This window comes from Galeopterus variegatus, unplaced genomic scaffold, assembly GCF_000696425.1.
Source record: "Galeopterus variegatus unplaced genomic scaffold, G_variegatus-3.0.2 Scaffold1244, whole genome shotgun sequence".
Taxonomy (NCBI): Eukaryota; Metazoa; Chordata; class Mammalia; order Dermoptera; family Cynocephalidae; genus Galeopterus; species Galeopterus variegatus.
This window is the reverse complement of record NW_007727355.1, coordinates 345312-372020: the sequence shown is the minus strand read 5'-3', so window position 1 is coordinate 372020 and position 26709 is coordinate 345312. Positions and strand designations below refer to the sequence as shown.

General features: G+C 47.2%; 1 protein-coding gene across 1 annotated transcript in view; it reads left to right on the top strand.

The window, feature by feature from the left end:
• Positions 1–14171, top strand: part of LOC103592948 (long-chain-fatty-acid--CoA ligase ACSBG2-like) — a 22315-nt gene extending 8144 nt beyond the window's left edge. The window contains exons 5-13 of the mRNA XM_008575845.1: positions 4169–4249; positions 4426–4575; positions 4688–4864; positions 7747–7928; positions 8028–8261; positions 11934–12151; positions 12434–12573; positions 13200–13446; positions 13886–14171. Coding sequence (XP_008574067.1) covers positions 4169–4249; positions 4426–4575; positions 4688–4864; positions 7747–7928; positions 8028–8261; positions 11934–12151; positions 12434–12573; positions 13200–13446; positions 13886–13971 — 1515 coding nt within the window. The 3' untranslated portion in view covers positions 13972–14171. The remainder of the gene's footprint in view (positions 1–4168; positions 4250–4425; positions 4576–4687; positions 4865–7746; positions 7929–8027; positions 8262–11933; positions 12152–12433; positions 12574–13199; positions 13447–13885) is intronic.
• The last annotated feature ends 12538 nt before the right edge of the window (positions 14172–26709 follow it).

The following is a 26709-nucleotide window of genomic DNA, read 5'->3' as shown; positions in this document are numbered from 1 at the left end:
AAAAAAAAAAAATGAAGGAAATTCTAACACATGCCACAATGTCGATGAACTTTGAGCACATTATGCTCAGTGAAATAAGCCAGACACAGAAGAACAAATATTGTGTGATTCTACTTACATGAGGTCCCTAGAATAGCCAAAATCATAGAAACTAAAGTAATGGTTTACAGGAGCTGGGGAGTTAGTTTTTAATGGGGACAGAGTTTCTGTTTTCCAAGATGGAAAAGTCATGGAGATCTGTCACGCAATAATGTAAATGTACTCAGCACCACCGAACCGTACACTTAAAAGATGGTAAATTTCATGTTGTGTTTTGTTTTGGGTTTTTTGCCACAAGTTAAAAATGTTTTCCAAAAACTATGAAATAAATAAACCCAAGACAGGATCTGTGCAGGAACAAGGATCATTCTCCACCTGTAAGGAGAGTCCCTGACAAGGTGGGTCGAATCTGAGACTGCAGGTCGCTGCTCTTCACACTCCGTAAGCATCCCAGGTGACATCTATATGCTGACATTGCCCACGTTTCTATCTCCAGCCTTCCCGATCATTCCACTTGGGTGCCTAACAAGCATCTCAAACTCAGCCTGTGCAAAACTGAGCTCCTGAGCTCCCTGCAGCAAACCTGCTCCTCCCTTCGTCTTCCTCATCTTGGGCAGTAGCAGCTTAATCCTTCCAGCTACTTGGACCCAAACTCTGACAACATCCCTGAGTCCTGTTTCTTCTTCTTCATCTCCATCAGGAAGTCCTGCTCGTCCTGTGTGGTTGGCAGAATAGTGGCCAAAGATGTTCATGCCCTGACCCCTGGAGCCTGTGATTATGGTATTTTACATGGCCAGAGAAACTTTTGCAGATAGGGCTACGTTTAAGGATCTTGAGATGGGGTATTTATCCTGGCTTATCTGGGTGAGCCTGAGGTTATCATGTGAATCCTTAAAAGCAGAGAATTCTCTCCTACTGGAGGTAGAAGCGAGATTAGAGATGTTCAAAGCATGAGAAGAGCTCAACCCCTTGTTGCTGACTTTGAAAGTGGGGGAAGGGGCCACGAGCCAAGGAATGTAGACCATCTCTAGAAACTGGGAAGGAGGGCTGGTCGGTTAGCTAGTGTGGATGACACCAAGGTCAAGGTCAGATCCCCTTACTAGTTAGCTGCCAAACAAAACAAAACAAACAAACAAAAAACAAGAAAGAAACTGAGAACGACCCTCAGCTGACAGCCAGGAAGGAGACCAGGGGACCTTGCTTCCACATAACAAGGAACTTAATGCTGCTAACACTTAACGAGCAAGAAAACAGATCCTTCCCTAGGGTCTCTGGATGGAAAGCAGCTCTGTTGAAACCTTGATGGGGGCTTGTGAGACTCTAGCCCGACACCCAGCCGAACCCACAGGACTTCTGCCCTGTGAAACTGTGAGATAAATTTGTGTTGTTTTTAAGCCACCAGGATTGTGGTACCTCCTTACAGCAACTGTAGGAAACTAATACAGCCTGCCTTTGAAGCATGCCCAGGACCTAACCAATTCTCCCCACTCCACTGCCCCTGCCCTTGTCCAAACCTTCAATATCTTTTTTTTGGGTTGGCACGGAGATTTGAACCCTGGACCTTGGTGTTATAACACCACTTCCTAACCAGCTGAGCTAACCAGCCAGCCCTCTCTCCCCTATGTTCTTGCAATAGATTCCTCACTGGTCCCCTTGTTTTTGTTCTTGCCCTTTTCAAGTTGCCATAGGGATCCTTGTAAACCTAAGTCCCTCTCTGCTCAAAAACTTCCCAGGGCTCCCATCTCTTGACCCACAAGGCCCTGCATGACCTGCTCGTCCCCTCCCTGCCCTTCTCTCCTCCCTGTCTCCCCCTTCTCACTCTGCTCCAGACACACAGGCCTCCTTGCTATTCCTCCCACATGCCAGGCACAGTCCTGCCTCAGGACCTTTGCACATGCTGTGCTCTCTGCCTGGAACATTTTCCCCCAGATACCTCCATAGCTCACTCCCTCACCTCCCTCAGGTCTTTGCTTAAATGTCACCTTGGTAGTGGGAATGTCCTGGACTACCCTATATCAAAGTGCAAGCTTCAGGGCTGACTGGTTAGCTTAGTCGGTTAGAGTGTGGTGCTATAATACTAAGGTGAAGGGTTCAGGACCCTGCAGAAAGTTGAAATTAAAAGAGCATCAAGAAGCAGAGAAAATATTCATGGGCAACCAGGGTGCACAGCTTGCAAAGGAGAAGCAAAACTTTTAATGCAGGGGCTGGTTTGCCAATTGACAAAAAGAAAGCTGGGCCTTCAAAATGCTATAGCATTAATATTCTTTTTTTTTTCCTTTGGTGTCTGGCTATCATGGGGAACCGAACACTTGACCTATGGTGTTATAAGGCTGCACACTAACCGACCAAGCTAACCAGCCAGCCTGCTAAGGAGGTATCAACTCTGGCTGACGTGGAGAGGCTGGGGGTTCCTACGGTTGTGATCAGAGACCTGGCAGAGAACGCAGATCAGGCCCATGAAGGAGACCCCGTCATAAACAGGTCCTGAGAAGTGTGGTGGATGTCTAATAACAGGCCCACTTGGGACAAGTCTTGCTTTTTGCTTTTTTGAGCTTTGTATAGGTGCTGGCAGGTACTGGAATCTGAACTGGTGACCTTGGTCTTATAAGGCTGTGCTCTAACCATTGAGCTAAGTGTCTGGCTTCAAGTCTTGCTTTTTGAACATGGAATAAGTTGAATGTGGAAAAACGTAGCCTTGTTTGTGTCAGCAGAGTGGAATCTATCAGCGTTGTTGAAATGCTTGAAATTGCTGCCGATAGTTTTGTCATATAAATTTTGACATCTAAATGTCAGTTTTCTAACAAACTGCAAAAAAAAAACAATAAAGGCTACTCGCTGTGCTGCAAAAAAATAAAATAAAACTGAAAAATAAAAACTGGGGGAAAACAAACAAACAAACAAAATATCCAAACAACCCAATTAAAAAATGGGCAGTACAGGCTTCCTGCCAAAAATAAATAAGTAAACAAACAAGTAAAATAGATACCTAAAAACCAAAAGGTATGTACATTTATAACTGGGGGCTGGACAGTTAGCTCCGTTGTTTAAAGCATGGTGCTGATAACACCAAGTTTTGATCCCTGTAACGGCCAGCTGCCAAAAGAAGAAAAAAGGAATGTGCAAAGTGCTTGAATAGACATTTCTCCAAAAACAATATACAAATGGCCACACATGAACAGATTCTCAATGTCATTAGTCACCAGGGAAATGCAAATCCAAACGTCAGTGAGATACCCCTTCACATATGCGAGGATGGCTAGAATCAAAAAAGCAGATAATAAGTGTTGACAAGGATGTGGAGAAACTGGAGCCCTTGTACACTGCTGGTGGGAATGTAAAATGGTGCAGCTTCTGTGGGAAACAGTCTGGCAGTTCCTCAAAAAGTTAAACATATAGTTATCAGAGGACCCAGCAATTCCACTCCTAGGTATATGTCCAATAGAACCAAAAACAGGTGTTCAAAGAAAAACCTTGTATATAAATGTCCCTAGCAGCATGATTCACAACAGCCAACCAGTGAAAACAACCCAGATGTCCACCGACGGAAGAACAGATAAACACAACGTGGTCCATCCACAGAATGGAATATTATTCAGCCACAAAAAGGAAGAAAGCTCTGACACGTGGATGAAAGATGAAACTTGAACACATTAGGTTCGGTGAAATAAACCAGACACAAAAAGCCACATATTGTGATTTTACTTAAATGAAATATCCAGAATATGTAAATCCATAAAAAAGGAAAGTGGATTAGTGGTTGCCAGGAACTGGGAAGAGGGAAGTAACAGCTAATGGGTACAGAGTTTCCTTTTGGCGTGATGGAATGTTCTGGAACACACCAGTCATGGTCCTGCCTCAGGGCATTTGCACGGGCTGTGCCCTCTGCCTAGAATACTCTTCTGCCAGTTAACAATGATGGATGTCCAACATTGTGAGTGTACTAAATGCCACTGAATTGTACATTTAAAAGTGTTTAAAAATGGTACATGCACGTGCATTTTGCCACAATAGAGAAAGCATTGGGGGCCCCCCATGACACCTCCAGAGGTGGCACCCGGTAAACAAGGGCTAGGGTATCCCCCACCTTTGTGCCTGTGGGCCCCAAGCTGAGCCTGGTAATGTCTTGCAGATCCAGGGCTGCTTGAAGCACCTCAAGGCCATCATCCAGTACAAGGAGGTGATCCGGACAGAGCAGAAGAATCTGTATTCCGTATGTCCAAGTGCAGAGGGCAGGGCGGGCAGCCAGGGACCACGGGGGATGGCAGATCAAGCTCTGGTTGATGCCAAAAGCCCTGAGAGCCTGTAGCTGAGGCTGCTGCGGTGAGGGGGCCCTGGGGGAATCTCTAGGGGCTGCCCCTGCCAGCCCACCCACCGGCCTTTCTACAGTGGAGAGAGTTTCTGGACCTGGCAAAAGGCATCTCTGATGACAAACTGGACCAGGTCATTGATTCCCAGAAGCCCAACCAGTGCTGCACCTTGGTCTACAGCCTGGAGGCCACGGGCCCCCCCAAGGCCATGATGCTGAGCCATGACAATGTGAGTGTCTTGCTTGAGGGGGCTGGGCCCAGACTCTTTCCCCACCCAGCTACACCACTCCTGGGGGCTGAGAAGGAAACGGCCTGCAGGTGACCAGGGAGTCGCCTTTCAGATCACCTGGACCACGGCAGCTGCCGTCCAGAGCCTTTGCTATAAGTACCCCCCAGAGAAGCAGGAGGTCCTCCTGAGCTACCTCCCACTCAGCTACGTCGGGGCCCAGATCTTCGACATGTGGGTCGCCATCTCAGTGGCCGGAGCACTTTACTTTGCCCAGCCAGAAGCTCTGAGGGTGAGTGCAGGCGAGGCTGGGGATGGTAGCTGAGGGGGGGCTGCCCCGAGTGGGTGGGGGGCTCAGTCTGCCATGGGAATCTTTGGCTTGCCCACCAACTAGTTGTGTGACCCTGGTCCTTTACCATTTATGGGCCTCAGTTTCCCCATCTGCGAAGCAAAGGGGGCGGAATAGATTTGATCTATTGTCATGGGAAATGGGAGGCACATGCCTCACCTCTACTAGGGGTGAAGATTGCAAGTTTAGGAAGCTAAACTGAGCCATTAAAAGCAAATGAGTGGAAATTACCCAAGTGTCCATTGATGGAGGGATGGATTAAATAACACAGTCCATCCATACAATGGAACACAATTCAGCCTCAAAAAGGAAGAAAATCCTGACACATGCTACAGCATGAATGAATCTTTAAAGACATTATGCTCAGTGACATAAGCCAGTCACACAAGGACAAACACTGTGTGATTCCATTCACAGGAGGTCCCTAGAGTCGTCAGATCCACAGAGACAGAAAGTAGAATGGGGGTGCCAGGGGCTGGGGTGGGGGACGGGGAGTGAGTGTTTCATGGGGACAGAGTGTAAGCTTGGGAAGATGAGGAAGTTCTGGAGATGGTGGTGGTGATGGCTGCACAGCCATGTGCATGTGCTTCATGTTATTACTGAACTGTGCACGTAAACACGGTTAAGATGGTAAATTTTATGTTACGTATGTATTTTACTACAGTAAAAAAATAACACACGAGGTCACCGACATACATCACAAAACAAGAAGTCGTACTGTGTTTACTCTGTGAATGTAGAAAAATCACACATTCCCCATCAAGACAGGAAATAAAGCCAGGAATGCTTTGGGATAACTCTGCTGACGTCTTTACCGGCATCACTATGACTCCCCTAGCCCAGGGGCCTGAAAACTTTGCTTATAAACACGCCAAGTAGTAAACAAATAATCTAGGATTTCTGGGCCAAGAGGCAAAATCAAGGCTACTTAGAGAGAGAACAAGGGCCGAGCCCGTGGCGCACTCGGGAGAGTGCGGCGCTGGGAGTGCAGCAGCGCTCCTGCCGCGGGTTCGGATCCTATATAGGGATGGCCGGTGCGCTCACTGGCTGAGCGCGGTGCGGCCGGTCTCAAAAAGGACAAAAAAAAAAAAAAAGAGAGAGAGAGAGAGAGAATAAATTTGCACAAATTTCTCCTGGAAAAAAAAAAGGCAAAACTTTGTGGACATGCACGCTGGAATGTCGTGTTGTTTTCATAGTGTTCTTCTGGCAGTGTTTTACAAACCGTCTCAGAATGTGGGATGATAGAGAACGGTGTCAGCTGGTGGCCTCGGTGGCCCGTGGGCACCGGTGCGTTTCTGCATTGCTTGGTCCAGGTCTTATTCTCCATCATTCATGATCCAAAGTTTGGTTGTGCTCGTTGGAAAATCTTTCTTGGTCACCAAGGTCAAGGATTCAGATTCCCGTACCGCCTGCCGCCAAAAAAAAGAACATCTTTCTTGGTAACTGAGAAGATGTGAAAAGCAGTGAGAAAACCAGAGTTTCTCCCATCTCCGTTTCCTCCTGCGTCTTTCTCTCCCCAGCCTCGTATCTCTGTCTGTTTTTTTTTCTCTGTCTCTGTGTGTCTCTCCCTCCCTTCCTCTCTCTGTCTCTGTCTCTCTCTGTCTNCATCAAGACAGGAAATAAAGCCAGGAATGCTTTGGGATAACTCTGCTGACGTCTTTACCGGGATCACTATGACTCCCCTAGCCCAGGGGCCTGAAAACTTTGTTTATAAACACGCCAAGTAGTAAACAAATAATCTAGGATTTCTGGGCCAAGAGGCAAAATCAAGGCTACTTAGAGAGAGAACAAGGGCTGAGCCGTGGCGCACTCGGGACAGTGCGGCACTGGGAGCGCAGCAGTGCTCCTGCCGCGGGTTCGGATCCTATATAGGGATGGCCGGTGCGCTCACTGGCTGAGCACGGTGCGGCCGGTCTCAAAAAGGACAAAAAAAAAAAAAAAAAGAGAGAGAGAGAGAACAAATTTGCACAAATTTCTCCTGGGAAAAAAAAGGCAAAACTTTGTGGACATGCACGCTGGAATGTCGTGTTGTTTTCATAGTATTCTTCTGGCAATGTTTTACAAACCGTCTCAGAATGTGGGATGATAGAGAACGGTGTCAGCTGGTGGCCTCGGTGGCCCGTGGGCACCGGTGCGTTTCTGCATTGCTTGGTCCAGGTCTTATTCTCCATCATTCATGATCCAAAGTTTGGTTGTGCTCGTTGGAAAATCTTTCTTGGTCACCAAGGTCAAGGATTCAGATTCCCGTACCACCTGCTGCCAAAAAAAAGAACATCTTTCTTGGTAACTGAGAAGATGTGAAAAGCAGCGAGAAAACCAGAGTTTCTCCCATCTCCGTTTCCTCCTGCGTCTTTCTCTCCCCAGCCCCGTATCTCTGTCTGTTTTTGTTTCTCTGTCTCTGTGTGTCTCTCCCTCCCTTCCTCTCTCTGTCTCTGTCTCTCTCTGTCTCTCTCTCTCCCCTTTTCCATGCACCCCCCAGCCCTCCCCTTCTCTTCTCCCCCTGCCCTGACTCAGAGATCAGGGAGGAGGGTGGACGTGAGCTACTGAGACGGCCAGCAACGTGGCTGAATCTGCCATGGTTTGTGCCATGGGGGAAAGGACCAGGACCCCACTGCGCCTGCCTGTGTGGGGATGCTCCTTGAGGTGCCTGTTGGTGCTCTGGTGGTCACCATAACCACCCCCCTGCATCACTCACGCCCTGGACCTGGTACTCATCCTCAGGCCAAGGATTTCAAGCACCCGGGCTCGGAGCGGATTGGCAGGGAGGGGGTGGTTATGGGCAGCTCTGTCTAGTGGCGGGGGCTGAGGGCCATTCTGTCCTGCAGGGCTCCCTGTGGGACACACTGCGAGAGGTGAGGCCCACCACATTTTGCGGTGTCCCCTGGGTCTGGGACAGGATGCTGGACATCCTGAAGACCAGACAGCTGGACTCGACTGCGTTCCGGAGGAAGATTGACAACTGGGCCATGGAGCTGGGGCTCAAGACCAACAGGAAGCGGATGTTTGAGTGAGGCTGGGGCTGCCCACGTGGGGGCCCACAGGGGGCCGCTGGAGGCCAGGGTGGGTGGGGGAGGCTGCACTCTGCTCCCATGTTTCTTTTTCTTAGGCCAATCCATCCTCCACTGTGCTACCGCCTAGCCAAGAAGGTGATCTTCAACCCAGCCAGGAAGTTCCTGGGCCTGCACCATTGCCACCAGTTCTTCAACATGGGTGGTGGGCTCCCCAGGGCCACCCTGGACTTCTTCCTCAGCCTCAACATACCCATCTTTGAGCTCTATGGCTTGACCGAGTGCACGGGCATCCACACGCTCTCCAGGCACCAGGACTTCCGCCTGCTGAGGTGGGTCCTGGTGGTGGGATGGACAGATGGAGGGATGGCTAGGGCTGGGGCCGGGACTGACCTTGGACCCCTTCTCATCACCTAGGGTGCAGCGAGAGCTCGGCTCTCCAGGCACCAGGACTTCCGCCTGCTGAGGTGGGTCCTGGTGGTGGGATGGACAGATGGAGGGATGGCCAGGGCTGGGGCCGGGACTGACCTTGGACCCCTTCTCATCACCTAGGGTGCAGCGAGAGCTCGTGTGGGTCCCAAGTGCATGCTGCTACCCCACCAGGCTCTCCTCCATTGAAGGACCATGTGTCCAAAAGCAAACCAGTGTGTGGACCTATGCGGGGGGTGACCCAAAGCCCCTTATGGTTTACATTTTGATTTACAAATTGTTATTTTTACTAGTGGTGAATTATTTTAGCCACCCTGCCATTTCAGATGGCTGCTGTGGGAGGCCTCAGTTCCTTCCTGACTGTCAGCAGGAAGCTTTGGTTCTTTGCTACATGGACCTCAGCATAGGGCTGCTTGAGCATCCTCTCAACATGGCAGCTGGCTTCCCTTGGAATAAGTGCTCCCAGAGAGCAAGGTGGAAACCCCAGTGTTTTTTATGACTAGGGTTGCTAGATTTAGCACATAAAAATATAGGACTGCCAGTTCAGTTTGAATTTCAGAAAAACAATAAATTTTTTTAAGTTCAGGGCCCCCATTTGCATTTCCCATCAGTGCCTGGGACTCACCTTCCAACATGTAACCATTGTCAAAGATAAACAAAGCCAGACACTGGTTAAAGTGGCGAGGGCAGACGCCATCCAGTAACACTACTGTCATAGGGAACAGTCCAGCGTGAACTCAACTCCAGTTTGTGCCAAGGTGACTGGGAGTTTTAAAAGAAGGGAATGGCAGGGGGCTTGAGCAGAGTCAGGGAGGTAGAAATTTATAAAATGTGGGCAGAGGGGGTTCGTTAAGATGATCAGGCCTTCTGGGTTTGTGAGTTGGCAGTTAACGGCGGAGAAAGCTACTTCATGTCTCTTTCTGATAGGAGGCAGTGGTGTGAGTTAGAGCCCACGGTCTTGGGCCCTTATCTTGGCACTAGGACTTGGAATGAGAGATTGAGAGTTACGTCCCCGATGCTTGCATTTCAAAGAGACAGCTTTCAGGTCTCTGAGGAAGCAGGGTGGTGTGGTAGTTTTACACCTGAAAGGGCAGAGAAAGGATTTTTAATTTTGAGCTTTCTAAAGTAACTGCTCTAAGAGGGGGTTCAGAGGCTGCTATGGACTAAATGTGTCTCCCCAAATTCATATGTTGAAACCTACCCCCGAAGGTGAGGCCTTTGGGAAGTCATTAGGTTGTGAGGGTGGAGCCCTCATGCTTGGGTTTAGTGCCCTTATAAAAAGGACCCAGAGAGCTCCCTCGACATTCAACCATGTGAGGACCACAGCAAGAAGGTGCTGTCTATGAACCAGGACGTCCTCATCAGACGCCAAATCTGCCAGCACCTTGATCTCGGACTTCCAGCCTCTAGGACTGTGAACAATTTATTTCTGTTGTTTATGAGCCACCCGGTGAATGGCATTTTGTTAGAGCAGCCCAGACAAACTGAGACAGGGGCCTGTTACCCATCACCAGGTTTTTGGCCAGAACAGTCGATTCTGCAGGCAGAGTTGAGCTTTCTCAGGCAGGAACTTAAGGGGACTGGGTCATCCTAGGGATGCGCTGTTTTTTTGTTTTTGGTTTTGGTTTTTTTTTGTCTTTTGTCTTTTTCCGTGTCCGGCAACGGATCGCAACCCTCAGTGTTGCCCCCGTACCGGACCGGGGACTGGCAACGGGATCGCAACCCTCGGTGTTGCTCCCACGCCTCGCTCAGCCAGTGAGCGGGAACTGGTCTGTATGTGGGATCCGAACCCTCGGGCGGGAGCGCCGCCGCGCTTCCCAAGCGGCGCACTATCCAGTGCGCCACCGGGCCGGCCCAGGGATGCGCTCTTGAACTGCTAGAAACCATGCTGTTTGCTCAAGTCTCTTAGTGTGTGCGTGTGTCTGTGGGGGAAAATCATTTGAGCTGAGTCTGAAGTTTTTAAAAGGTCGCAGTGGAGGCCCAGTCAAGAAGGCTCAGAGGAGCCTGACTAGAGTTTGGTCAAGGAGAAAGTCTTTGTATCACCCACAGAACACCTTGACTTTGGGCAGGTGGGGGTGACTTTCAGCAGAGACAGGGGATGAGGAGCAGCTGGTTACAAAGCACTTTCCCACCCACATGGTCTCCTTAACCCCAAGCCCAGAAAGGCAGGGCAGAAAGGGTACAGGCTTGGAAGCTGGAGGAAGGAGGGGTAACTGGCAGAAGTCATCACCTGGCTGGGAGGTAGCATGCAGACCTCCCATCCCACAGCACCGATGATGAGCTTTGAGTGATCATCACCTGGCAGCAGAGTCTGTGGCTCTGAGGTAACAGTAGAGAACCAAATACCAGCAATCCCAGCCTGCAATCTGAGCAGCCAGAGGAAACCTGTAATGCTCCTGGAAGCTACCACCCCACACAGGACGTCAATAGCTTCAGGGTAAGTGGGGTTAGCAGATGTGAAATCAGTCAGTGGACATAGGAGCTTCCATGAAGCCTCTTAAATGGCTTTCCACTCATTCGTTGGGTGGTTCGTGCATTTGAGAAACACTTGAGGGAGAACGCAGAGTTTGCATTGCGCTAGGGGAAGGGGATCAAGACAGGTGTGGTGTATTAACCGGCTCAGGCTACCTAACAAAATACTGTAGACTGGAGGGCTTAAACAACAGAGCTTTATTTTCTTACAGTTGTGGAGGCTGAAAGTCCAAGATCAAGGTGTTGGCTGGTGGGTGATCTCTTCCTGGCTTGCAGACGGCTGCCTTGTTGCTATGTCCTCACGTGGCCAGGGGTTGGGGGTGGAGAGGAGAGGAAGCTCTCTGGGGTCTCTTCTTACAAGGGTGCTAATCCCATCATGGGGACCCCACCCTCATGACCTCATCTAACCTTTACGTCCCAAAGGCCCCACCTCCAAATACCATCGCTTTGGGGGTTAGGGCTTCAACATATGCATTTGGGAGGTTACACCATTCAGTCCATAGCAGCGTGCATCCATGCATCCGTGCATCCTGGGTGTTGGCCAGGACCAGTTTGAGGCTCTGCCCTGAGTCTCCAGACAGCCTGGGGAATAAAAGGGCAGAGATTGGTGTCCTGATGCCCTGGCAGGAACCTTGAGCTTTGAGAGGTTGAAGTGCCAGCCCTCTTGTCTCTAATGAGATAAATGAGGTGGTGGGACCCCCTGTTCCTGCCTAGATCGTATTCATTGTTCTCTCTCCTCTGCCTGGAAACCTTCAACAGAAACCAGTTCCAACCAAAAGATGCCTTGAGTTTATTCAAGTCTTGCTTGTCCCCTGGGTGGATCTGGGGGCTCCCGGAGGCCAGGGGCTGGGTGTGATGTGTTCATGTCCCCCTTGGACTTGGCTCTGGGCTGGGACTCAGCCAGGAGGTTTTCCTTCTTCATTCGCCCCCTACTTTGGATCAATGGGACTCTAGGTGCCAAAAGGAAGACAGAGAAGACCTAGGATCGAATGGTTTGTGGACAGGAAGAGGGGCTGTGAGCAGAGGGTGGGGAGCCCCTACTGTGGAGGGGGCTGTGTCTGGCCAAGTCTAACACCCCCCCACTCCCTGCCCACTGTCTGCAGCTGTGGGAAGGAGCTCCCCAACACCTACACCAAGGTGGAGGGTGAAGATGAGGAGGGCATCGGGAACATCCACATTTGGGGCCGGAACGTCTTCATGGGGTATCTCAACGACAAGGAGAACACCCAGAGGAAGATGGACTGTCATGGCTGGATGCACACAGGGGACCTGGGCTTTTTGGACATTGACAGATTCCTCTACATCATGGGTAACGTCAAGGGTGAGCAAGATAGGACCGGGCCGTGCAGGGCTGCCATGGACAGTGGTGCAGGTTGCACACAGCACAAGGCTGACTGAGGGCTGAAGTCCATATTGGAGGAAGGGGAATCCTTGATATGCCTGGGCTCACAGAGAGGAGCAGCCATGGGCCCTGGGAGACCCCTTGCGAGGCAGGGCTGCTTTGGGACAGTCTCCCCCTTCCCAAACCCTCACCTGGGCCTCCATGAGAGCCAGCTTGATGTAGCTTTCCAGAGACAAAGCCCTTCTTCATTTCCACACACAGATATCATCACCCTCAGTTCGGGTGAGAAGATCAACCCAAACCCCATCGAGGAGCGGGTGAGGATGTACATCCCCATTGTCCGCTACGTCCTGGTCGTGGGCCAAGATGCTCCATACCTGTGCGCTCTCCTCACGGTGAAGGTGCCTCGGGGCTGTCTTTGAGCCTCCCGACAATCTGGGATGTCGGTGGGTTGGTTGGATAAGGGCTTCTGACCTGGTTGCAAGATAAGAAAACTAGGCTCAGAACAGAGGGGTGACTTGGTCACTCAGCACCGGCTCCCAGAGTACCACATCTAGGACATCAGCCACACCCTCGTTGTGGGGAGGGGGGATGGGGGCTTCTGATGACCCCAGAGGTGTGGCCTGCAGGGCTGGCCTCTGCAGGGAAGGGACTTCGACCCAAGAAACAACATCTCAGCGATGGTTCTCAGTGAGGCCTGTGCACTCTGGGCAGCAGCCCCACTGTGCACCCAGGACTGTCCCCTCCCTCCTACTGGAGCAGTGTGGGCTCCCATCTTGGAACAAGCAAATAAAACTGTGGACAGGCTTAAGTCTGGCCTGCCCCTGCCCCTAACGAGTGGGACAACGTTGGGCAAATCCCCCCCAGGAAGGGCCCCCATTTGCTCATCTGTACAGTGGGAGCAGGGGGGACCCTGGCAGTCCCAGGATTGATGTGGTGAACCCCCCGCAAGGGGTGCTGGGTTGGGGGCTGGTGGTGGGTGCGGAGGTGGTTCGGGAGTGGCCTGACCCTGGTCCCCATCTGGCAGTGCCAGATCAACCCAGAGACGGGAGAGTCTCGGAACGCGCTGACCAGCGAGGCCGTGGCTTTCTGCCAGCATCTCAAGAGCCACTCCACCAGGCTGACCGACATCATCTACGACCGCGACCCAGTCATCACAGACTTCATCAGTCAGAGGATTGACGCTGTGAACGCAGAAGCCACCTCGGAGAGTGCTAAGATTATCAAGTGGGCCATCCTTGACACAGACTTCTCCGTGGGTGGCGGCGAGCTTGGTGAGCTGCAGGCAGGTGGGTGGGTGGGTGTGGGGAGGGGTCCTGGCCAGTTGTCTACATCCTACAGGCTCTGGGCAGATGCCAAACTTGGGTCACGTGCCATGGCCACGTGCTCTTGCCCCATTAAGCAAAACACACTTAAGTGCAGACTGTGTGTAGGACGTGGTGCTAAGACCCCTCTCAGCTTCTTTCCTAGGGGCTTCCCTCAAACTAGAAGATGAGCTGCACCCTAGGATCACACACCCAGATGTGGTCCCTGGCTTTTGTGGGGGACATAGTCCCTCCTGCCCCCCTATGGTGTTGAAGAAGTCTGGACTTTACCCTACAGACCAGTGTTTCTCAAAGTGTGGGCCGAGGGTCATCCACACCCGAGGACCCTGGGGTGCTTATCAGAATGCCCGAGACCTCTGGCCCCACTTCGGACTTGCTTCTGTTACAGGGGCTACCACCAGACTGAAGAGGGCGACAGTGGCCAAGATATACCAAGCTGAGATTGAAGGTTTCTACAAGGAGGACAAGGATTAAGTGGCCAGGAAAGGCCCCATGGGCTCCATTCTTCATAGAAGTGGCTGTGATTCCCCCTCCGTCCGTCCTTCCTGTCTGTCAGGGAGAAGATTCCTAGTGGGAGGGAAACTGCTCCCAGTGGGGGGCCCTGGTTTTAACTGACATGCTCCTCTCTAGGGACATGTTTTAAATTTAAAAGAATAATAAAACTGGTTCACCAACGCTGTGGTTCTCATCCAGGAACAATTATGCACCTGCTTCCCCCCCATGAACACTTGGTGACATCTGGGGACACTTGTGGTTGTCACCACTGGGGGGTGCTCTTGGCTTGGAGTGGGTGGAGGCTGGGGATGCTGCTCAGCACCTACAGTGCCCAGGACGCCCTTCCAGGCCAGGAAGAATTGTCCAACCCTGAGATGTCCACAGTGCTGAGGAGGAGAGACCCTGAACTAAGAGAAGGACTCCTTGCCCTGGCTTCATATTGAGAGCTCTTTTAAGAGAAAAGAAATTGAAGGGTTGCTGGGCGGGCTCATAATCCTCTTTAGAGATGGTGCAGGGATATTGCCCAGCAGTCTATGAGGTGTGTATGAGGTGGGGAAGGGCCTGAGATCAGCTCCTGTGTTGGCAGGGGAGGGACTGAGTGAGTTTAAGGGGTTCACACGCTGGATTCATCAGAACCACTTGGGGGACTTGCAGTTGTTCAAATGGTGCCTATGAAACTCCACCCTGGGGGGCCGGCCAGTCAGTTCCAGTTAGAGAGTGGTGCTGCTAATACCAAAGTCCAGGGTTCAATCCCTGCACTGGCTAGCTGCCAAAAATAAAAATAAAAACAAATAAATAAAATTAAAAATGAATAAATAAATAAATAAATGCTACCAGGTACTCAACTTGTGGAAGAGATATAGAAATAAACTCATTGAGGGCCAAGCCCGTGGCACACTTGGGAGAGTGTGGCGCTGGGAGCGCAGCGGCGCTCCTGCCGTGGGTTCAGATCCTATATAGGGATGGCCGGTGCGCTCACTGGCTGAGTGCGGTGCAGCCGGTCTCAAAAAGGACAATAAATAAATAAATAAATAAATAAATAAATAAATAAATAAATAAATAAATAAATAAATAAATAAACTCATAGACGCACTCACACTGTGGCTTAGATGGAGTGCATAGCCACATGCAAAGTTCTGATGGGGGTCGGGAGAGGCCAGTGTAGCCCAGGACATGCTCAGGGGGATCCCTCTGCAAGAGTTGTGTGTGCAAGCAAGAAACGCCAAGTGTATGGGGGAGACCAGCATCAGGAGAGAGAGGCTGTACATACACCCAAAGAAACAGAGCTATTTCTCTTGAGAAATACTAGAATATAGCATTTGCTGTGGGTTAAATATGTCTCCCAAAGGTTCATGTATTGGAAACAATCCCTACTGTAACAGTGTTAAGAGGGCGGAAATCCTATTTTGATAATTGAAAGGTGGGGCTTCAAGAGGTGATTAGGTTGTAAGGACTGCACTCTTGTGAGTGGATTAATCCATTCATGGTTTAATGGTGGCAATGGGTGTGGTTCTGATGGCTTTAAAATGACAGCAAGTGAGGAGGTTAGCTCTCTTGCTCAGCCCATTTGTCATGTGATACTCTACATTGCGGAGAGTTACCCCTAAGAAGACCCTCACCAGATGCACCCCTGGACTGTGGATTCCCCAGCCTGTGAAATGTAAAAAATTTTATTTCTATATAAATTTGCAGTTTCAGGTATTATAAGCAACAGAAATGGACTAACATAGTATCCAAGAAGTAAACAGATGGAGTTGGTTAGAGTGGTCTCCAGTACAATGTTTAAAAATCTTGGAAGCCATCACTTCTGTCCTCACAACAAGAAAAAAAGCTGAAACACTGAAAATCAAGAACCCTTCTTAGATCCATTAGAGAATTAGGTCATGGAGCAAATCACTTCTCTGAAAACAGGAGAGTGGCAGATGTGGAGAATCGCAGCTTACCTGGAGCAGAAACCAGTGCTGGAGCCAGCATCTTGGAATAAGACCCACAGGGTATTGATCAACTGAGGAGACTGAGCGTAGACTTACTTGAGAGACAAAAACAGAGCATGGACTCCATTGAGAGACTCAGCCATGGCACAGGGGGAGCGAGCAGCACACATTCATGAGTGTTACTTCCAGGAGCCCTTCCACGTCCTCACAGTAAAGATCTAAGAAAAAAATCCTCTGGTGCTTCCATCAGGTGGGGTCAGGGGTGAAAGTTCTGTTCTCCTTAACAAAGGCCTGCCCTCAAGAGAAACTATTTTATCAGAGCCTAACCAACCTGGGGGAAGGGAAACACCCAATGCCAAACCCCTCTAACCTTCCTGTCTCACCTAATTGGGGGTGGAGTGGGGAAGCTGAGAACACTTGTGAAGGCCACAGCCCAGTCTCATTTAAATACTTACCTAATCATAGGACATCCACAGGCTAGGAAGGAATGGGATGATATATTCAAAATACTAAAATAAAAAAACTGCCAGCCAAGAATAAACTACCCTTCAGATACAAAAGAGAAATAAAGTATTTCTCAGACAGGCAAAAATTAAGGGGATTCATCACCACCAGTCTGGCCTTACAAGAAATGCTTAGTGGAGTTTTATGTCTACAAGAGATTGAACAAGAACAACCATCATGTAAACACCCCCCCCCCAAAATGAAACTAACTGGTAGAATAGATACACAAATTAGAAAGAGAAAGTAATCAAATCTTATCAGTACAGAAAACCACCAACCCCCATGAGTAAACAGTAAGAGAGAAAGAAAGAACAAAGGAAACACACAACAAGAAGAAAACAACCAATAAAATGACAAGAGTAAGACCTCACTTATCAATAATAACTTTGAATGTGAATGGATTAAATGCCCCAATTAAAAGACATAGACTGGCTTAATAGACAGAATTCATGACCCATACATATACTTCCTACAAGAAGCACACCTTCCCTACAAACACACACACACACTGAAAGTGAAGGGATGGAAAAAAATATCCACACAAATGGAGAACAAAAGCGAGCAGGAGTAGCTATATTTATATCATCAGATAAAACAGATTTTATGTAAATCTGTACTAAGAGATGAGGAAGGGCATTATATAATGATAAAGGGATCAATACAGCAGGAGGATATAACAATTATATTTACACCCAACACCAGAGCACCCAGATATATAAAGTGAATATTATCAGATACAAAGGGAGAGATAGATGCCAACACAATAACAGTTGGAGACTTTAACACCCCACTCTCAGCATTGGACAGATCACTGAGACAATATCAAAAGGGACACATCAGATTTAAATGTCACCATAGACCAGATGGACCTAATGGACATATACAGAGCATTTCATACAATAGCTGCAGGATACACATTCTTTTCTTAAGAACAAGGAATATTCTCCAGGACTGACCATAAACTAGGTCACAAAATTAGTATCAACAAGTTCAAAAAATCAAAATCATGTCAAGAATCTTTTCTGACCATAATGAAATAAAACTAGAAATTGATAACAAGAGGAACTTTCAAAACTACATAAATACATGGAAGTTAAACAATGTGCTTCTGAGTGACCAACAGGTCAAAGAAGAGATTAAGAAGAAAATCAAAATCCTTATTGACACAAATAAAGACAGAAACACAGCATACCGATACCTCTGGGATACAGCCAAGGCAGTATTAAGAGAAAAGTTTATAGCAATAAATGCCTATGTCAAAAAAACTGATTTCAAATAAACAACCTAACAACACACCTCAAGGAATTAGGAAAGCCAGAACAAACTAAACCCAAAATAAGTAGAAAAAAAGAAATAATAAAAATCAGAGCAGAAATAAATGAAACTGAGACTAAAAATACCATACAAAAGGTCAAACAAAAAGTTGGTTTCTTGAAAAGATAAACAAAATTGACAAACCATTAGCCAGGCTAACCAAGAAAAAAAGACCTAAATAAATAAAATCAGAAATGCAAAAGGAGACATTACAATATATACCACTGAAATACAAAAGATGATTAGATACTATTGTGAACAACTATACACCAATAAATTTGAAAACCTAGAGAAAAGGATAAATTCCTGGACACATATGACCTACCAAGACTGAACCAAGAAGAAATAGAAAAACCTGAACAGACCAATAACAAGTAACAAGATTAAATCAGTAATAAAAAGTACCCCAACAAAGAAGAGCCCAGGACTAGACGGCTTTACTGCTGAATTCTATGAAACATTTAAAGAAGAAATAATAGCTATACTTCTTAAACTATTTTGAAAAATTGAAGGGGACAGAATTCTTTCAAAGTCATACTACAAGGCCTGCATTACCCTGATACTAAAACCAGGAAAGGATACAACAAAAAAAGAAAACTACAGGCCATGATCCCTGATTCACATAGATGAAAAAATCTTCAGCAAAATACTAGCAAACCAAATCCAACTGCACGTCAAAAAGATTATACACCATGATCAAGTGGGGTTTACCCCAGGGATGTAAGGATGGTTCAACAAACACAAATCAATAAACAATACATCACATCAACAGAATGAAAGAAAAAAAAAACATATGATCATCTTGATAGGCACAGGAAAAGCATTTGTTAAAATTCAACATCCATTCATGACAAAAACTCTTGAAAACTTAGGTATAGAAGGGAAGTATCTTAATACAATAAAAGCTATATTTGACAAACCCACGGCTAACATCATACTGAAGTGGAACAAGACGAGAATGCCCACTCTCACCACTTTTATTCAACTTAGTATAGAATTCCTAGCCAGAGCCATTAGGCAAGAGAAAGAAATAAAGGACATCCAAATTGGAAAGGAGGAAGTCAAATTGCTAATTTGCAGATGACATAATTTTATATGGGGAGAAATCTAAAGACTCTACCAAAAAACTGCTAGACTTGACACACAGACCAATGGAACAGAATAGAGAATTCAGAAATAAACCCACTTACCTACAGCCAACTGATTTGTGACTAAGGAGCCAAGATCATACAAAGGGGAAAGAACAGTCTCTTCAATAAATGGCGCTGGGAAAACTGGAGATCCACACGCAGAAGAATGAAACTAGACCTCTATCTCTCACCAAATACCAAAATCAACTCGAAATGAATTAAAGATTCAAATGTAAGACCTGAAACTATAGAACTTCTAGAAGAAAACACAGGGGAAATGCTTTGGGACATAGGATGGGGCAAAGATTTTATCAATAAGACCACTAAAGTGCAGGCAAGAAAAGCAAAAATAAACACATGGGATTATTTCAAACTAAAACGTGTCTGTACAACAGAGGAAACAATCAACAGAGTGAAAAGATAACCTGTAGAATGGAAGAGAATGTTTGCAAACTATGCATCTGAGAAGGGATTAATAACCAGATATACAAACAACTCAAACAACTCAATTTAAAAAAATAATTATTAAAAAAGTGGGCAAACAAGCTGACTAGACATTTCTCAAAAGAAGATGTAGGAATGGCCAACAGGTATACGAAAAAATGCTCAACATCACTAATCACTCTTATTGTTGGTGGGAATGTAAATTAGTACAGCTACAATGGGAAACAATATGAAGGTTTCTCAAACGACTACAAATAGAACTGCCATATGATCCAGCAATCCCACTACTGAGTATATATCCAAAGGAAAGGAAATCAACATGTCAAAGTGATACCTGCACTCCCATGTTTATCATGGCTCTATTCACTATTGCCAAGATTTGGAACCAACCTAAATGTCCATTAATGAATTTTTGGATAAAAAAGATGTGGCATATATACACAATGGAATTCTACGCAGCCATAAAAATGAATGAAATTCTGCCATGTTGCTACATGGATAAGCTTGGAGAAAATTATGTTAAGTGAAATAAGCCAGGCATAGAAAGAGAAATACTGCATGTTCTCACTCATATGTGGAAGCTAAAAAAGTTGATCTCGTAGAAGTAGAGAGGATAATGGTTACTAGAGACTAGTAAGGGAAGGGGAAAAAGGAGAGGGGGATGGAGAGAGTGTGGTAATGAATACAAAACTATATAGAGACAGGAAGAATAAGATCTAGTGTTCTATAGCAATATAGGGAGACTACAGTCAACAACAAATTACGGTATATATTCAAGTAGCTAGTTGAGAGGATGTTAAATGTTCCCAACACAAAGAGGTGATAGATTTTTGAGGTGATGGATATGCTAAATACCCTTATACAATTACTGCACACTGTATAAATGTACCCAAATATCACATGGTACTCCATAAATACATACAGTAAAAACTCAATTACTTAAGTTACCATCTCAAAAGGCTAGATAAAGACAAGCAACTGAACCCAAAGAAAGCATAAACAAGGAAATACTAAAGAGCAGAAATCAATGAAAGAGAAAACATTCACAAAACCAAAAGTTGGGTCTATAAAAAGATTAATACAATTGACGAACTTCATCTATGAAGACTGAATAAACACACACACACACACACACACACACACACACACACGCAATATCAGTAATGATGCTACAAATACAATAGACATTAAAATAACTATGCCAATAAATTAAAAAATTTAGATGACATGAGGCATATTCCTTTAAGGAAAAAAGTTAAAACTTACACAAGAAGAAATAGAAAATCTAAATAGTCCAGTATCTATTAAAGTAGGGGTCTGTAATGGACCAGATAATTTTTTTTTTTTTTTTTTTTTTTTTGCAGCTGGCAGGTATGGGCTTCTGAACCCTTGAGCTTGGTGTTATAACACCATGCTCTAACCAACTGAGCTAGCCAGCCATCCCTGCCACAACTGTTCAATTCCACCATTATAACACAAAATAAATGCAGCAGGTCAGATTTGGCCAATGGGCTGGTTTGCTGACCCTTGATGTGAGAGCAAACCAAACTCTCACATGTTGCTGGTGGGAATGTTAATTGGTAAGACTACTTGGAACAATTGTTATCTACTAAAGCTACACACACCCTACCAAAGAAATCTTCTAGAAGAGTAAGTACAAAGGATTAGGAATCAGATTAGCATCAGACTTCTCAAGGCCAACACTGAAAGCTACAAGCAAGTTCTTCAAAATTCTGAGAAAAAATATTTTCCTACCTAAAATTCTAACCTATTCCAAACTCTCAAACAAAAAACTTTTCCCATCTAAAATTCTAAAGTATTCCAAATTTTCTCAATGAGAGTAGAATAAAGACATTTTCAGATGTGTCAGGTCACAAAAAATTGACCTCCCATGTGTCTTTTCATAGAAAGTTGTTGGAGGGTGTGTTCCACCAAAATGAGAGTATAATCTAAGGAAGATAAGACTCAGACACAAGAAACTGGGTCTGCAAGACAGGAGAGTGGTGAAATAGCATGATGACATATAAAGCCTAGAGAGAAACCAATCCAGATTGGAGCTCAAAGGTGCTTTTAGAAAAACAAGATCTGATAGATTACCTAATGTATTTGATACATCAGGAATTTTACAGCTTTTGGAATCTTTTGTGCTAAGTTACTGCCAGAAAACTAAGCAGAGGCAAATTTTAACTAGGGAAAGTAAAAGTTTTACAAAAAACAAACAAAAAAAGAAATGTATCATAATATTATAGTTCCTCTCTGAGAGAAGGAGGAACTGGAATGGAAGGAAAGGTCCAAAGAGACCCCAGATTTATCTGTAATGTCTTTATTTTTTATTTTATTTTTTTAAAAAAAGATGACCAGCAAGGGGATCTTAACCCTTGACTTGTTGTCAAAACCATGCTCTCCGAGTGAGTGAACCGGCCATCCCTATGTAGGGATCCGAACCCGTGGCCTTGGTGTTATCAGCACCGCACTCTCCCGAGTGAGCCACGGGCCAGCCCTTGTCTTGGTTTTTTAAAGGACGATACTTTATTAACTTACACACTGTAATTGTACACACTTATGGGGTACAATCTGATATTTTGATAATATGTTGTATAATAATTTGGTCAGGGTAATGTATCGATCACCTCATGCATTTATCATTTCTCTGTGATGAAAACACTCAAAAGCCTCTCCTCTAGCTATTATGTAATATACAAAACTGTTAACCACAGTCACTCTGCTGTGCAATAGAATATCAGAACTTATTCCTCCTATCTAATTGTAATTTTGTACCCGTCGGCCAGCCTCTCCCTGTCTGCCTTCTCCCTGCCCTTCCCCCCATCTCTAGTAACTACTGTTCTGTTCTCTGCCTCCATAATAACAACTTTTTTTTCTTAGACTCCTCATATGAGTGAAGTCATACTGTATTTCTCTTTCTGTGCCTGGCTCAACTTTTTTTCTTAGACTCCTCATATGAGTGAAGTCATACTGTATTTCTCTTTCTGTGCCTGGCTTACTTTACTTAACATAGTGACCTCAAGTCCACCCATGCTGCTGCAAATGACAGGATTTTTTTTTTTTAATGGCTGAATAGTATTGTTGTGTATATATACATTTTTAAAATCCATTCACCCAGTTTTGGACACTTATGTTGATTCCATGTCTTGGCTATTGTAAATCGTGTTGCAATAAACATGGAGGTGCAGATATCTTTTCAACATACTGACTTCACTTCTTTTGGGTATATACCCAGTAGCGGGATTGCTGGATCAAAGTGGTAGTTCTATTTTTAATTTTTTTAGGAACCTCCATACTGTTTTCCATAATGTCTGTACTAGTTTACTCTCCCACCAACAATGTGCAAGTGTTCCCTTTTCTCCACATCCTCGCCAACACTTGTTTTCTTCTGTCTTTTTGACAAGAGCCATTCTGCCTGGAGTGAGGTGGTATCTCATTGTTTTGATTTGCATGTCCCTGATGACTAGTGATGTTGAGCATTTTTTCATATACTTAAGGACAATATTTTCATGCATTATTTAGACCCTTGATATCAAAGTGCACCCACAGACCCACAGTATCAGTATCCACTGGGAGTGTGTTCCAAAGGCTGAATCCTAGGTCATACTGTAAACCTACTGAATTACAACCTGCATTGGGTATGCCTGGGTGACCCATATTCACCTTAAAGCTTGCAAACTTCACACGGACCCCGACTTACAGTGGTTTGACTTATGGTGTTACAACTTTACACTGGTGCAACATGCATTCACTAGAAATCATAATTTGAATTTTGATCTTTTCTTCAGCTAACAATATGTGATGTTCTGTAGCTTAGGTGTATAAAATGCATTTTCCACTTAATGTTTTCAACTTATGATAAATTTATCAAGCTGCAACCTCATCGTAAGTTGAGGAGTGCCTATGTTAATTTAGAGAACTCAAACTAATTTTTAAAAAAGAGGGCTGGCTGGTTAGCTCAGTTAGTTAGAGCACAGTGTTATAACACCAGGGTCGAGGGTTCGGATCCCTATACTGGCCAGCTGCAAAAAAATAAATAAATAACGTCACCTGTGGGTCCTTCTGGAGTTTCTTTTTCTAGAGTTGCAGAACCACAGCCTCTGAGGATGAGCCAAGCATCTCTTTATAGAAAACTCTCCAAGATGCCCATCTGTGGTCCAGAACCAGTGCTTGATAGTGAGCTTGTGAGGACAGAAGCTTTGACATCATATATACCCGGCTGAGTTGTGGGAAATACTACTATAATCTTGGGCAAGTCAGCTCTTTGAGGCTGTTTCTTCATCTGTAAAGGGATTCCACCTCATCGAGCCATTGCAAAGAGTCTGAGATCGCTCTTAGCGCAAGCCCTACTATATTTTTTATACACAAATAATACTTCTGTGTCCTGGGGGGTGGGGGAGTCTGGGCACCGTGGCGGACCACTTTAGGCCTTCTTTCACTCCATATCCCTACTTGAAAAGCTCAGATCTGAGACAGTCTCTAAAAGCCTGTAGAATCTTTCTCCAGTGGGAAAGGCAGGCACAGAGCAGGGAAAGGCACATCCCTGAAGCTGGGAATAGAATTTTCGGCTACTGACTAGAAGGGAGAAGAAACGCTCCTGGGTGACTTGGTGCTAAGCCGTGCCTGTTTCCCTAGCTGCCGCCTACTGACAAAAGCCATCTCAATCAGCAGCCGCCCCTGTGGGCAGGTGGCTGGAGGACATTGGCCTGCAGTGTGGGCGACTTAGGAGTGGAACTCCTGCTCCTCTGGGTGCAGCTGGAGCCCAGAGTGGACAGATCTGCTCATATGCGGCTGGTGAGAGCTCTGTCTTCTGGAGGTTTGCTTGGTTCTGCCACGCCAAGTATAAGCAAAGCCCACCACAGGTAAACTGGCAGACGGGCACCCTGATTCCTGGCAAAGGATGTCTTTGCACACATTTTTCTTCTATCCACCCACCCACCCACCCATCCATCCATCCATCCATCCATCCATCCACCCATCCATCCATCCACCCATCCATCCATCCATCCATCCATCCATCCACCCACCACAGGTAAACTGGCAGACGGGCACCCTGATTCCTGGCAAAGGATGTCTTTGCACACATTTTTCTTCTATCCACCCACCCACCCACCCATCCATCCAATGAAACCAGGTTTGCTTTTCAACTCATACCCTGCTGCCTGCTTCTGGGGAAAGAGCACCGCATCAGAAGCAGGACCTGAGCTGAGTCTCTCAGGTGTCTGGAGGTGCAAGCCCATTCATTGTAAGTCCTCCAGAATGCCAGCCTTGCTCACACTCCCATGCCCACTCCAAGCTCAGTCCCCACCCTCCCACCCCTTCTTGGTCATTGACAGGGAGGCACTGGCACAGGGAGAGGGAACGTGGTCCTGTGCCACTTTGTGTTCCCACCCCCAATTCAACAGGAGGAACCAAGCAGATGCACAGGCCTGCTTTCCCATCTGACTTTATTTCATGTTTTTTCTATAAAACTCCTCCATAATTTCACAACTTAACAAAAGTTTAAAATCCAGGAGAGAAACAATCCTGTAACTTGTTACAAACACAATTCTCCTTATTCCTTTTATCCAGGAGTTGGTCTCGGGCCGGTGAGTGTCGTAATTCCTAGTGAGACACATTCTTTGTAAAAACCCTTGTGGGTAAGAAAGGTATTCGATACCTTTTGCTTTCGGTTTACACTTTTTTAGGAGAGAGAAGAACATAGGGATTTGCACTGGGGGCAGGCGGCTGAACACAAAACACGTGGCAATCACAAAGTGCCGGGCCCCTTCCTATGGAAGCATCCCCAGAGCCTGCGTGGGCCCGGCTGCCGGGCAGCCAGGGGTTGGGGTAGGGGAGCAGCTGGGAATGCTGCGGTCAGGGCCCTGGCTGCCCAGCAAATCCATCCAGTGGTCACGGAGACAGCCCTGGGCCTGGAGCAGCTCTGGAGGGCAGTGGAGAGGCCTTCCAGCCAGAGGAGATAACGGAGAAATGGGTTGGTGCTTCCAGAGGCCTTGGCAAGTACAGGAAGGGCCAGTGCTGCCACCAAGGGCAGACAGGAGAGCCCAGCCCTCCTCTGGCTGAGCAGAGAACCGCCCAGGAGGCAGTGTGGATCCCAGGAGATCCCTGGCAGACTCTGCAGGTAGAAGGCCAAGCTGCCACCCCCTCCAAGCAGCCCACGTCAGGCCGCTCCATCCTGTCCAAAGTCTGAAAGTTTCCAGAGAAGAAAGAGAGGGGCCCCACTTAGCAGAACTGCTGGCCTGCCTGGGGAAGGGGACGGCCACATGGGCCTGTCCTCTTCCTGACACCTGAAGGCAGTGGGGCCAGGAGAGAAACAGAGCAGGGGTGAGGAGCCCCAGAGGCTTCCTCTGGAAGTTCTTGGGCCTTTTCCCGAGAATTCTCGGGCATTCCCCAGGAAAGCTGGAGTTGGGGGAAGCCTTGGAGGCAGGAGTCCCCCCAGGGAGTGTTCAGGATCTGCCTGACAGACAGAATCAGAGCAGGAACAAGATCAGGGACCTACGGGAGGGGAAGACGGAGTTCCCCATGTCTGAACTCATAGACTGGGAGCAGGAGACACCTAACAGTGGGTGAGAGAGAAGGCGAGCCCACCTTGGGCCCCCAGTTCTCTTTTCCTACATCATGGTCAGGGCACGAGGACTTGACACAACTCTGAAGTCGGGGTGGGGGCCTGGAGGAGCCTTGACTCAAGGTCTGGGGAAACAGAGGCTGACCACACAGGCCTCCAGTGCCTAGAAGCCCCACCCAGGGTGGGCTGATCCCCAGGGGCGCCCTGGCCCTAGCGAGGGCTGGCTTGACCCGTGGAGAATCTCCTGCAGACAAGGAGTCAGGTCTCCAGCTGGGCACCAGCGTGAATGGCAGCGGTGGGCAGAGGGCCGGGCAGAGCTGGAGAGAAAGGCAGCCTGGGGGGCCATGTGGCCAACCGGCCTGGCCCCGGAATGAGGGGCTGACTCTGAGTCCAATGCACCTCGGAAAACTCCAAACTATCCCGTCTTATTTGGCAAAAGCTCATTTTTTTCCAAAGTTCGAAGACTTGATCAAAAACAGGGGAGGAAAAGGATCCTATGGAGGAAGAGGAGACCGGGGCATCGTCACAGTCTGTCCCTGGGTGCTGTTGGTGCTAGTCTCAATGGATGCCCGCAGGCCAGGAGCTCCCTGGTGCCCTGAGGACTCGCCACCATCGTAGTGTTCACTGGAGTCTGGCAGGAGGAGAGGTGTCCTCGGAGCCACAAAGGAGGTGTCCTCCACACGCCTGAAGATGGCCAGCTGCCACTCCTGGCTCAGCCTCCAGCCCCGCGACAAGACCACAGACACATCTTAAGCTACGAGTCCCACCTTACTCACCCCCACCCCACCCCCGTGCACTGCTGCCACAGAAACGCACATCCGGA